The sequence below is a fragment of the Watersipora subatra genome, chromosome 10 (assembly GCF_963576615.1).
Source record: "Watersipora subatra chromosome 10, tzWatSuba1.1, whole genome shotgun sequence".
Classification (NCBI taxonomy): Eukaryota; Metazoa; Bryozoa; class Gymnolaemata; order Cheilostomatida; family Watersiporidae; genus Watersipora; species Watersipora subatra.
Window position 1 is genome coordinate 32,987,418 of NC_088717.1, and position 14,738 is coordinate 33,002,155.

Below are 14,738 nucleotides of genomic sequence, written 5' to 3' on the forward strand. Positions count from 1 at the left end.
TCCACACTGACAAAGCTTCTTCGGCTGGTGGGACGACATAAACATTCTGTAATCAGTAAAACAAGTAAATGTAAACAAAGTAGATGCAATAAATATGTCATTCATAGATATGTCATTCTAAAGCGTATCTATTGACAGCTTCCAAATTGGGAGTTAAATAGATTGCGAGTGTAATTTTAAAAACGAATAAACATTTAATAAAGGCACAAGTACGCCAAGCCAACGATTCGAAGCTTTGGTTCTGGAAATTAAAGATTTGCAATGATCAATCGATTTTACCCACTTCCTACGTGTGAAAATAATTTGTAATCATGACTCTAATTTACCAAAGAAAATTCGAAAAAAATATTATAGCTAGGTAAAACGGCAGATAAGCTATGAAACGATGATTGGAGATAGCAAAGAATTATCATTTTATTAATTAGTATATGTATTTATGACTATAAAAAATATTACATTTACTAAAGTATAGAAGACTCTAAGTTAATTTACCTCCATTCTGTCTTCTTCTGCAGCAAAACGCTGCTGACGCCTGTCAGCTTTGGCCATAGGCTGTCTACTCTAATCTTTTACTAAACGTTGCTCAGATAACTCTGAGTAGCGGTCGCTCGAACTTGAAGCCATTTTAAAACTATGTATAACTTAGTAATTGTTGAAACGCGTTGAATCAGTAACGATGAGCATGAATTCTCTAGCGATGAGAATCTTCGAGATCACAGACAACGCGTTTTACGAGTGATAACATTTATTACGGTCTATATAAAAATTTCGCAATCGTGATTGGCTAACGAAGCGACCTCATATTTATCGCTCGTGGTTTCGTTTCAGAAAACAAGCTAGTGACGTCACGAAATTGGCACCCGCTGGAACGTGAGCTTTTTAAAAGAGGGCCTCATTCAAACGCATATATCTCTGGACAGGGTTGGTCTACAAAGACAAAAATGGCATCAAATTGTAGCTGATGTTTTAGCCTTTTATGGGTCCTAATTTCATTTTTGACGCAACTACATCTTTAAGCTACCCAACAATCTTTTAGTAGAATAATCAGTTTTATTGGTGCTTATAGTAGAATGTGCTTGGCTATATTTAAAAAAGGTCGAATCTAGAATCTACTTATGGATTTACATATTTGATTTATATGTCCATATATGATGTACACTGTATGGTGAGTGTGGTACAAGAACAATTCTTTCACCCATGATTGTATAATGGTTGTGCTTTTATGTTCGTGCTTAACCACACAACTTTCTGCCATAGCTACATGGAGAAGTATACACTTGAGGCGAAATTCCTAGCAAGTCGAGCCACCTACAAAACCTGCTGCAATGCAATTGGGTTACTGAAAAACACACCACTAGCTACCAATCACAGTCATTTACTCGGTCATGAATTCTGAGGGTTTCTAAAAACAACCCTGCAGTTGTTTATTGTTGCTGATATCGATCCTTTTCATTCTATTGGGCTTTGTAAATCCTTAAAGACAGAACGTTTCAGATTGCTTGATGGGAATATTTTACAAGCTGCGTGGTGAAACATTCTGCTCATTTCTTTGTGAACAGGTTGTGGGTATATCATATGCAATGCCTATTTTCCAACAAATGGTATATAGTCTTGCAAAGCTGGGGTTAACATCACCTTTTACATTGTATTAAAGTTGTCAAACTGACAATAAAAAACTAAACATTTGAATAAAAATTAATCAAAATTAAAGTTGACTCATGCTGGGAGCACAACTATACATGTAAATTGAACCGTAATTTAAAAATTATATTCATGATTCATGAAGCTGGAACACCAGCTTGGAGAATCCACCAATGTGAGTGGCACATCAACGGCTGATGGACAAGTCTTCCATAAAAAAGCGATGCCACCACTAGAAAAACATTCCCTGCAAGCCAAGAGTGTCACCCTACACACCATGCCGAAGGACACTGAAGGTACTTCACAAAACTGCCGCTTCTCCAGCGGAAAATATCCTAGAAATCTAAGTGATTATGTGATTCTTAGAACCACTAGGCAATTCCTAGAATCACCAATGGACAGACTGCCCATCACCCATCGCTTCCTGTATCATGACAATCTACCATGTGGACATATCCTCATCTAAGGCGGTATCACTGTGGTTTGCATTTTAATATGTAATGTATTTTGTAACTCCCTCTTCGTTACGCAACTAGAGTCTGCCCTTTAGTAATCGGTATTCCTGCGATCATTATTCAAGCAACCACCAGTGAAAATACATGTATAGGGTCTGTGTGGAAACTTGTAACTGTTCCTTGAAACCACAAGCTATTTCGGCTATAAAACTGCAGTAGAAATGTCAGTGAAGGTGTCCAAATTAATCAAGACCTATGAAAATGGTAAAAGCGTTTCTTCAGTGCCTAGGTGGATGAGCTAGAGTTGGTGGTTAACCCATTCAGGCCTGTTCCCGGTTATTACGGGAAGAGTTGGGTTCTCCTAAGGCCTGATCCCGGATTCTCCGGGTTAAATTTTGATTCACTCTATTGCTTAGCTGTTTAGTTACACCAGTTTTATTTATTTACCAAACAAAGTTTAAGAGCCAGGGCATCATTTTGATACCAAATATGTGATTGGAGAATAGATTTTTAATTAACAAATTACGTGATAGATATTAAATGTTTTGAGAATTTGTTGATCGTCGTTTTGGAAAAAGTTTATTAGGGTGATGGCAAACTTCTTCAGTGAATCAGATGTGGTAATCAGCTCAGAGGAAGAAAATAGCAACAAAATTAATGTTCAAGAAAAAATTTAGAACTTATTCATGGAAGAAGGTAAGTTTTATGTGACTATAAATATATAGAATTTTACCGAAAAAAAGCGATAAAAAGCCGAAACTTTTGTTGTGAATTTCGAACAAACTATACTCTAACAGTGTAAGATATGGATTTTTTATGATACACATGATTATAACACTTTCAATCAAATAAAATTGAGATTTTTATCAATTTTTAGAACTCATCACTTGATTATCCTATAATAAATAATAATTTAATGATTTTCTTGTAGAACTACAAGAACTACCAAAGCCAAGAAAATACTGCATCAATCAATTTATAATGGGAGCAAATGTGCATGGGTAGTTGGCATCAAATAACTCTCAATGTCTCGTCATTTTTTTATGAATACATTTATATATATATATTTTTATACATATACATGTAAAAAGTGTTTCTTTTTCATGTATCTTCATTTTTACTGCATTTTTTACAGTTTATTTTACTTTATTTTTACATATTTTCCTTGCTGGTGATTGTCTGTTAGCTGGTAACTTATTATCTTGTTTTATGCATAATATATCCATAATAACCTCTGCAATGCATTTCAATATAAATTACCAAGCTGTTCGATTATGTAATTGATAAAACTGTCAGCGACGTAGTGTTAGTTAGAAGCTTGTAACACCTGTTCTATTACTCGGAATAAAGTTCTATTACTGCTGATAAAGCTCCCTTTCAATCTAACATAGTCCAACAAATGTCACTACCAAAAACCTGCTTGATAGCTGCTTTGAAACATAAAAATTCACTTTGATCAAAAATATTTTTCGCGGAAGTATTAGAAATTGTGGTTAATAGAATTTGTAAAGCTACAGAGATATTTATATCAAATTGTAGCCTGGAATGTTTCGGTTAAGCTGCAAAAAACAAATCAAGATTATTATGAAAAGTACTGTAGTTATACTCAATCTCATGTAGCTCCATTTTAATTATAAGGATACTGAAAAATTAATTAGGCTTAGGGACGGTCAACCGATAACTAATTAGTACTGAATGGGTTAAGCTGCAAAAAGTGGACGATCTTACAACATTTTTACTACAGGATTTTTTTAAAGGAGCAGCATTTGCTGTTTATAAACATTTACAAGATGTCAAAGACTAATCTAAGCTAAAGGCAGCTTTATTGACAGCTTTTAGTGTCGACAAGTTCAATCCTTAAAGTGCGTTTACACTGGCCGACACCGACTCCGATTAGGTGCCAATACCCTGACTCAGACATTTCATGTATCGGTGCCAACACCGACTCCCCTTTACATTGCAACGATCAAAGTATTTTTGTCAGTATCAACAGCCAATCACAGCGCTTCACCGTTCTGACCTTCACCCGACCACGCGAAGACGAGGACACATAAAAATCAACGCGCTTGACGTGGAAAATTCTATATCAGTACTACACTACTACTGCTGCTCCTACTACTACTACCGCTAGAAGCAACTACTGTATGCCGAATGGAGTCTTACGATGACGATGAAATTTTATTGATGGCAGGATCGGCTGCGGCAGCTCTGACAGCCTGTATGATGGAGGAGGAAAAACAGGTTTGTTTGATATAATATTTATTTTGTTGTTGTTGTTTGTTGGTAGTAGCAGTAGTAATAGTACTAGTTATTAGTTATTGTTTTGTGTGTGTATGCAAGGAGCGTTTTTGGCTTTTTGGTTTGCGTGTCACGACTGCTATCAACATACGTACCAGTCTAGTCTACTACTATTTATTTAAATAATAATATTATTATTACACTCACTACTATAATATAGCTGCTAATGGTTTTCAATAGCTTCACTGACATCAATTTTCAGCGATGGCTAGCACCAAGATTGTTGGTCAGAGTGTGAGTGTGTTTAATGATGATATTATTCCGTCATTTAGTGGTCTCAATCTTCTCACGTGTTTTATGCACAACAGTTTTATTTATGGCTCCTAGCTTCTGATTGGCTGATGAGCGTCCGATTTGTCGGGGCAACCGGGCACTGCTGGGTTGCACCGACACCGATTTTCAGATCAGTGCCGACACAGATCTCTCTGTTCACACCTACCGACGCCGACTCATTAAATTTGTCGGTGCTCGACAAAATCGGCCAGTGTAAACGCACCATTACAAGAAGCTACAAAACAGAACTTCAAGAGACGGTGAATCTGTGGAGGTATATCTGGCAGATCTACATTTAGTGACTTTGATGGGACAATCAATCTGCCCCGTTGCTTAAATGTGTATTCATGACAGAATTGCCTTTAGAAGTGGCTACACAACTAAAATCTACTGCTTCAGTAAAATATATAGCTCTCGGAATTAGTGAACAGGGCCCGACAGATGATAACTGCAGGAAATGGTGAAACTACCACATGTGCCGCTGGGAAAAAGAGACAGCATTTGTAGCGGCGCAAGGTCAGATGCTACCGCTGTAACAAGTTGGACACATCCAACTCGAAACTGTTTTCAGATGCAGAGAAATGCCAGTGGGAAAGTGTATGCACCGAATCTTGTCCAAATGTAAAGAACTCGGTGCTATCATTTGTTTGTGTGTGGGTATAAGGCACAACGATTAAAGCGTTGGTGGATAGCCGATGTGAGCAATCAATTATACAACAACGACGGTCACAGCAGTCAAGATTGCTATGGAAAGGTTTCCAGCGACGAATAATGATATTAACCCTTTGACTGGGGAAACGACAAAAATGTCGTTTATCGATTGCGTGAGAAACGACATTTGTCGCTTTTGGTAGACAATTATAAAGCTGTCGCCTAGTAACATCAAGCAAAGGATATGAACGCTAGTAAGTTTTAAATATCATTAGCAAGATATTATTTGACGAATTACAATATGAAACGATTATCTGAGCGGCGTTGCCTTGTGCTAAAAGCTAAAGAAATCGTGACTACTTGGAAAAAAATAGAAGTTGGAAAACTAGTCAACATTTGGCTCGACTTTCAAAACGGTGAAATAAAAATTTATTTGATCCTACGATCGTTAGTGATCTTTTGTCTGATCAATATAAAAATAACTCAGATGATAGAAATGATGTAAACTTTTAGGAGTTTTGAACATACAGAGAAAGGTGATCGTTATGGTAGCTCGCACAGCTATGCTGTAGCATTGGACTCTACCGAAAGGAATTATTCCAAGCATTTCATTCCAAAGGAAAATTGTACATAGTTGTGGCTATTTTTAGTAGTACATATGTAAATGAATGTTTATGTACAAAAGATCTTGTTGAAAGAAATACATTTCAGTTTGAGCTATGCATGTTCATGGAATACCGATTTCATTTAATTTTCAAAAATAAATTGCACGACTTTCGGGCGTTTTTACGGGGCTTTAACCCAGCCAAAGGGTTAAATGGACATATCACTACATTCAAAGGCGAGGCAACTCTTGACATAGAACTGGATCACTCTTGTTTAATTACGTGCAATGTATGATTGTTCCGAAGCTAGTAAGTGGTTGCCAGACAATACTAGGCATGGATGGCATTGCAAAGCTCTTTGGCGTATTTATAGATAAGAACATAGGTGTACTTTCTCGACCACGACAGTCAAGAACAGTTGGTATGATGCTTATGTAACAAAACTAGTCTTGCCAGTCATAATGACAGCCAGCAGCCGCAAATAGTTAGATGATCGAGACTTTAAAAAGCAATTCAATGGTCGCAAATGGACAGTTGCTTGAAAATGGCTAGGTAGAGAGCCTACATTGTCTAATACATGTGGAGATTATGCTATAGATGATATCGTCAAAGAAAAAGATGATAAACAGGTTATGCAATGGATAAACAATGTAAGGCTGCAACCACACCAAGAAGCGCTTCATGGAGCTGTAACTGGCATTATTTCATTGTTGGCGACTACACAACCTAACAAAGAGATAAAGGTATGACATGTAATGGATTATAGCAGAGAACTGCATGGATATGTCAGCAGTCATCCTAGTTTGGATACCGTAGTATGGAGAAATAAACTCCAAAAGTGGCGTAAAGTTAAGTAGCAATGCTTGCACGTTACATTTAAAAAAATCATATTTAAACTGCATGCTGATATTAGTTTGCGAAGATTTCAAGCAGTTAGCACCTGTATTCACCAATATAGGTCGCAATATAGCATCTAAGATTATGTCCAAAACATTGTCAACAGTGTTGTCACATGATCTTAGGGTCGCTGCAAGTATTGATCAGTATATTGATGACATTTTGGTAAATAAGTCAGGAATGCCGGTCAAAGTTGTTGGCAGTCATTTGTTGAAGTTCAGTCTTGTCACAAAAGAGCCTGTTGATTTAAGTGAAGCGCGAGTTCTCCGGCTTCGCGTGACAATCAGTGAAAAAGGAATAAGTACATGGCAGCGCGACTCAGTTGTGCCAACAATAGAAAGCATTGGTACAAAGGAAAATTTGTTTTGTGTGTGGTAAACTGGTCAGTCACTACCCAGTAGCTGGCTGGTTACAAGTTGCATGCAGCTACTGAGTAAGCGATGTGCTGCTGATAGGAGTGGGATGATGCAATACCACATGAAGTGCTGCAGATGTTAGATGAAACACTTAATAGGGTACCGAAACATGACCCAGTGGACAAATGGTCTGAGTTGAGCGCGTTGCAAGGTCTGGTGTGCTGCGAGCTCTATAGCTATTGGTGTAAGCATGGAGATGGAAGGTAGCATTGTAGAAGACGCATTTGGGCTGAATAAAACGGATGACAGTATGCATATCAATGAAGCTGAACTTGAAACAGTACTGAAACTAGTAAACCTAGCAATAAAGTGACAAGTAAAACAAGCTCCAATTGTTATGCAGAATTATTATCAGTGTACAACTAGGTTAATTCAATTACTACAGGAAGCCATCCCCCCAAAGTCAAAAGATTTGCAGAAATGATAGTCAAGGGACGGCTTAGAGTGATTGAGCAATTATTAAAAAGTACGGCATCACTCTACAAATGTAATTGCTACCATAGGACATTTGTATCAAAGACTTGACTGACTTGACCTCTACAAGGTTATCAGCTGACTTGACCTCTACAAGGTCAAGTTAGCTGATAACCGTGCTGATCTTTAAACTAGGTTAACCAAAGATGGCTGAAACCATTAGCATCATGAGTGGGTGTAGCAGCAGAGGCTGCAAGTATTGATAAAGAAATATATAACATGCATAAAGTTCACCATTCAGGAGTTGATAAGATGGGGCACTAAGTTAATCAGAGGTTTGGTGACAGGGCCTTAACTCCTTCGCTACAGCAAGCCAATGTATCGGCTATCGCGGTAATAGAAGTACAGACCGTTAGCCGATGTATTGGCTTTTCAATAGGGTTTGACTTTTTTTTTTCATTACAAAGCCCACGCATTAGCTAGACCAATCAAATTTGGTCTCCAACGAAACAACCTTGTTTCCAATCCCGTGCAACCAATCAAAAATATTTTTGCTAAGCAATTCCATTTCTATTTATTTTTAAAAACGGGACAACCAGGTCGATATCATCATGGCAAAAAGAAAGTCACCGCTTCGTTCAATGCAAAGGAAGCATCAGAAATTTGCGAGAGTGGAATTCATATGATTCACTCAGTGATGCTAGATATGCCTCTAGTGATGATTCGAGTGATTCTGACTCTAGATGTTGTGTAGTAGCCTTTACCAGTCGTTATAACAACGATACTAGTAGCAGTAGTAATAAAAATATTAATCTCACGATCAGCAAAGACTCTGTACATTCCTATAATGATGAGCCTGTACCAGCTTTTTTTAACAAATCTAAACTTTTAACAAATTGTGCTAAAATTATGAAAAAGGTTGAGACAGAAACAAACCAGCCAGGATGTCAACTTAATCAACTAGTAGAGTCAGAGCATCTAGTAGATCTCCTAGCAGTAAGCCAGATGATGGTGATTGGATTTAAGTAGCTGCTACTGACACTGATGCAGCAAACAATCATTTTGCTTTTGTTTCCAACAAAGCGGGAGGGCATACAGACAGGTGTGATTTTGGACCCCGAAATTGGTTTTCTGGAGGCTCTACTTCACCTGACGTTGTTGATCACTTTGTAAAAATGGTCAATGATTTGGCCCAAAAAATCATTGACCCAAATCATTTAGGCCCAAAAAAAATTCGTATCAACAATCCAACATAAAGGCACTCGATTTACAATGGCTGGTACGACGTTACTAAAACAGAATTTTACAAAGTGTTTGCAATACTCATAGCAATGGGTGTTGACAAGAGGCCATCAGTAAAAGATTAATGGTCTACTAGGCCAATTCTTGACTCCACATTTTACAGGAAGATCATGCTACGCAAGCGCTTTGAAGTCATTTACCATAGCATGATGCACGTGGGTGCAGTTGAGGCTAAAAGGTTGACTTGCAACAAAATTCACATTACAGTTATTTGGTATCAAAAGATTCACCATGTCTAACTCTGCTGTGTTCTAGGTGCAAAATATGTGCAAATGTGATTACAAGCTCTTAAACGCTGAAAAACGAACAGTTAATCGCCGCCATCACGAAACTGCCGTAGATTAGAATCCCTTTCCAAAACGGCTCAAATGGGACGTAGGTGAACAAGATGGTTTTTGTTTACACTTTCATGCAACCTCAATTGTCGAAATATTTTCACAAATAAACTTCACGCATTCAATAAAACCATGTCTATTGTCCTTACATGCCTGTTTCATTATCATTGTAATGCTGTCTATGTGAGCACTGATATCTCAAAATCTATTGTAAAAATTCGTTTAATTTTTAACAGTTCGAAGAAGTGCATATCATCCTCTGATGAACATGACGAGCACGTTGGTCACCTGTGATAGCCAAAAAATGCTGCAGGAATTATTCGCGCTGTTTGGCAGGAAGTGTGGGTCACATGATCAGATTACGACTAAACGATTAGACCAAGCTGAAACGAAACTGTAAACTAGCGAGCATCTATATATGGTAGGGGCTCTTCGGTAAAACCCGAAGTGTTTGTCATAAACTAGTGCTACGAAAAGTTTTATATTGAGTCTTTTAGTGGCCTTTCAATTCATATGAGAACATCACGTGTCAAAACAATAACCAAATCGTTCGACTACGTCAGAGAAGTAAATTGATTCCAATCAACGGTGGTTTCGTGATGGCGGCGATCAACTGTTTGTTTTTGAGCTTTCAAGGGCTTGTAATCACATTTTCACATATTATGCACCTACAACACAGCAGAGGACAACATGGTGAATCTTTTAATACCAAATAACTGTAATGTGAATTTTGTTGCAAGTCAACCTTTAAGGAAAAGCCAAGACCGATGGGCTGGTGCAAAAATTAGTGGCCAAGTTTCAGGCATAATTTGACCCCTTCCAAAATATAGCCATTGATGAGATGGTCATTGGCTATAACAGAAAGTGGAAAGGCAAACAATTTAACGCCTCAAAACCAAACAAAAATCCCATAAAGACATTTTGTCAGATAGGTCAGATGTAGATGTTTTGCACAAACCTATGCTTTCTATTTAGTAAATCTATACTATTCTTACACCCTCAGATAGTAACCAGAAGTTATGAGCCCTCAAGTTAACATGCTTTTTCGAGTAAGCCTTATGGCTTACCTCAACCATTAATTGAGTTGATTCTCTGGTATCTTTTACTGCATGTAGAATTGAATTGACTCGTCATATCCAGCCAGTAAAAACTCATTCCGCAATGTTTTTTGCTGTTATCATAGATAAATTGACTCGATTCTCTATTTTCAATAAACAAAATGGCTTGAGTTAAAATGCAACAATGGTTCCCTTTATTATTACTACCTCTATGACTATTACTGGATTGGCAAAAAACCCATCAAGGACAGTGATATCCTAAGTAACCCAATCTATTGTTTGATTTGCACCAAAGCAAAGATGTTAGTGTAGTCCATTGTTGCCAGCCGCACACATGTCCAACAACTTCGCTACCACTGCATATATTTTATTGGTCGATACCATGTACCACGGACCAATATAGCATAGCTCTATGGTTTGCCTCCTCACTGACAATAAGCTTACTTATGCCATTTTTACGGTTCAAATAAACTGTCTTCGGTCATACACATACGTGTTAGCCATATAGAAAGGTATTTTTATTTTTAGGCTTATACTGTAATGCTTATATTTCTTGTTTTGCCTTGGTGAACATTAAATACTCTCCTTAATTCTTTTTGTATGAAAAGCCTTTATAGCGGCTGGTGTAAGCACCTATACAAAAACATTTATTTATCACATATCCCAAAGTTAACCAATCTAGCCAAAACTTTGTCACAAATAATTTAGAATGTTGGGTTACCATTTTGCAAAAAAAACGAACCAGTTTGTTTTTCCTCTATTTAGAAATAACAGTGTAAAACCACGGTTTCTAATTGTTTTTATTGTCGGTTTAGGATGGTTGAAACGAAAAAATGTAAACAGCGACCTAGATGTTTTTTTGCCGGTGAAATTCTTCAACACTGGACCTAAGATATTTCTGACCGCTACATTATATATCAGAGAATGTGAATCTGTGTTTTGGTCAAACTGTAAAGACCAACATTTTTTTGCAGCAAGTTTCCCTAAACCATAAATTTAAACTCTTTTTCTTGGTCAAGTGTATTAGTTTTTGTGCAGAATTCTTTGCTGATTTTGAAAAACTTCAAATTAAAGCTTTATGACAGAAACTTTTATTAGACCTTTGTCTCTTTGGGAGCAGTGAATTGAACCAATTCATCGAAGTCAGGATAGTTCAGAAATTGAGAATTGAATTGGTGTTTGTGGTGAATTGTTGAATTGGTGTTTGTGGTGAATTGTTGAATTGGTGTTTGTAGTGAATTGTTGAATTGGTGTTTGTGGTGAATTGTTGAATTGGTGTTTGTGGTGAATTGTTGAATTGGTGTTTGTGGTGAATTGTTGAATTGGTGTTTGTGGTAAATGACTTGAACCGATTCTTACATGATGCAAAAGAATTGGGAATTAAATTCTAAATTTTTGATGGGAATTGAATTGATTCGAGTCATTTTTTACAGCCTTTTGTGATTCATTATTGTGTAAAATAGAACAGGGTTGGAAAAAAACCATGGTTTTTATGAAAAAGCCAAAAAAACCAGGTTTTTTTTTGTTTAAACCAGTTTTTATGGTTTGTATGGCTTTATGGTTTGGTTTTATGGTTTAAACCGGTTTTTATAATTTGATCAAGGTTTTGCGATTTGAAGTATAATTAACATCACTTTCTATAGCTGCATGATTGAGTATAGAACATGCATATGTGAAACTATCTGTTAAAAATGGTACTGTGGGAGTTGTTATGGGAAAAAAGAGAAGAAAATATGGAAATTTCAGAATGTATTTCAGATCAAACATGATTGATGAAATACAGAGCAGAAATCCTATCACATAAAGTGAATATATTGCATGCAGCTCTATGCATAAGTAGGAACTTTAATCCAAGTGATTAGTTGTGTGGTGGTGAAGAGCAGAGTATAATGCAGATGCATTGCTAGTATTTGGAGCAGTAGCAGGTGACTCCGCTTCTATCACCTGAATACTAGCATCACTGTCTAAATCGGTATTGTCAGCTTGACATTTGGCTACGTGAGCTTTAAGCCTATATGCAAGACCTTGTGTTACGACAGCACACCTATTACATTTTGTGTTAAAACCTTTGCCTTTTGCAGTTCAGTTGCAGTTGTTGGAAATTTGAGGCACAACTTTAACTTTTCAAAACATACAAAAACTTGATAAACTGAATTCTAACAATCCAACTACTTTGGCTTGTGCCCAAAAATGAAATATTAGTTTGCAAACTTGAAGCTTTTGCCCAAAAGGATGTTATTGTTTTAATTCCTAATTATAAGCAATTTTTTTTTCAGAGACCAGACTTGAGAAAGAATTCAGTCATTATTAGAGACGATGATTGGATTAGTATATTTCACAGTTTTTATATTTTATCAGTGAAAAGATCATCATATCACTTGGTAAAACCAATTGAAAATGAAATTCACTAATTCAGTGTTGTGCTAGGATTTCATGTAGTTTCAACTTGAGCTCTGCCATCACTTTATTACTGTGTTCGAAAAAACTTCCACAGCTGATAATAACATAAAATTGCATTTCTATCGCAGAGGAACCACTCGGATCTTAAAATATTATGTTCTTCACAAAAAATAATGTAAATACCATTTTCTTCGGCTGGTTCAAACCGAGTTTAAACTGCTCGGTTTAAACGGATGTGGTGTTAAAACCAATGGTTTTTATAAAATTTTGGATGATTTTTACCATTTTTTTGGCATTGTATAATTACAATGGTTTCTATACCCCTACATACGATTTTTTCACTATACGATGCCAACCTTGGAACGGATCAACATCGTATCTCGAGGGTGCACTGTACTGCGAAAACAAGATACCAACAGGGAATGTAGCCAGACCACAAGATCGCAGCGAGATGCCTAAAAGACAACAAAAGATTCAATAACTGGAAACGTCAAAAGAAAATTAGAAATTTTAGAATTGGAAGAAATCAGTCATGAAAACTGCGTCAACACTGCCGGTGGAAACCGCCGAAGGAGAGTGGAAGCAATTAAACCTACCAACCGCCATCATCAAACAGCCACCAGAAAAACTTTAGAGACGAGTCAAATGAGTCACATACAGGTCTGTCACATCTGTCACACACGACCTATACATCAGGAATAAGTCACAAGCTCCACCCTACATGCCGACATCACGTGCACCAGCTGAAGACTTACGCAAACAAGATATCTTCACACGCCAGACAGAAAGCATTGAACCTTAACACTCAACCTACACTCACAGGCTAACTATCCCACATGCCAGACATATATAAAGGAGAACAGCTCAAAATGACTCAGCATCTCATTCTCCATCTATATCTATCTTCAGCTCTCTCTTCCCGAGTACCTTCTTGAACGCTGTCCCCTCTGCCTGCTGAGGAGCCTGTCTCCCCCTACGGAGCTTTATTCTCTTTCATCAGCCGAGCCTCTTCTAGGCCACTATATCTCAACTGCCGACACTCTTCACCTATGGCCTCTTCCAACTCTCGTTTGACTGTCGAAACTCACATCTGTACAGGACTGATCAACAAGCAAACATGAACGACCGTTCGAGTAAGGGTGTAACTTTTATTAGCTATTTTAACTTCGTGTCACTAATATTATTGTTTAAAATTTTGTTAGTTGTGTATTTTAATTGTTGGACTTACAGAACAAAGAAATAACTTTTACTGGTAAATATCAGTATTGCTTACAACAGTTCAACGCCTTCACTTGTACCTGAACCAGCATACCAGCCAACTCTTACACATTGGGCGTGAGAATAACGCAATCACCCCAAAGAAAAAATAAAAATGCGTGAGAACTGCGTGAGATTTTTGCCCCAATGTCCACATATTTATATATACTATCATTGATACGTCAATTGCCCCAAAACAAATATCACGCATTGCCCCACTCTTGGGTTGGCAGGCCTGTGAACCAGGAATAACCAAATTAGTTCCCACAAGCTAAGCAAAATTGCACAAACTACATAGTCAAAATAGAATAATATGACAAGCAATTTCAACACTGGTGTTGTGCGTGGATTCGGATTAGTTATGCGTAACATAATTTCTCCACAACCACACATAACAAAGCAAACGTCTATACATTCCCTAGTTGGTAGCGAAAACTTACAACATGCCCTTCTTATTTAAACAGGAACCATACAAACAAACTTGTAACAATAACAAAACATCTTATATTGCTGAGCCGAAAACAAATCAATAAAACCAGCAAACCAACTATTGTATTCTTCATAATAGTGTAATGCAGAAAAGATTTATTACCGATGTTGCAAACCTATAAGTGCACGGCAGATTAGTTGAGCAACATCTAAGTCGGTTGGCCAAGGATCTGCCGTTATGCAACCAAATACTCCGCAATAATGTTCCATTCGAAATGGTAATATTTGCTGCTTGCTAAAGAAGAAT

At 37.2% G+C, this 14,738-nt stretch overlaps 1 protein-coding gene across 1 annotated transcript in view; it reads right to left on the reverse strand.

Moving 5' to 3' along the window:
* The window catches only part of LOC137405664 (amidophosphoribosyltransferase-like), a 48,181-nt gene extending 33,444 nt beyond the window's left edge, over positions 1-14,737 (reverse strand). The window contains exon 1 of the mRNA XM_068091997.1: positions 14,595-14,737. Coding sequence (XP_067948098.1) covers positions 14,595-14,701 — 107 coding nt within the window. The 5' untranslated portion in view covers positions 14,702-14,737. The remainder of the gene's footprint in view (positions 1-14,594) is intronic.
* Between the last annotated feature and the right edge of the window lies 1 nt (position 14,738).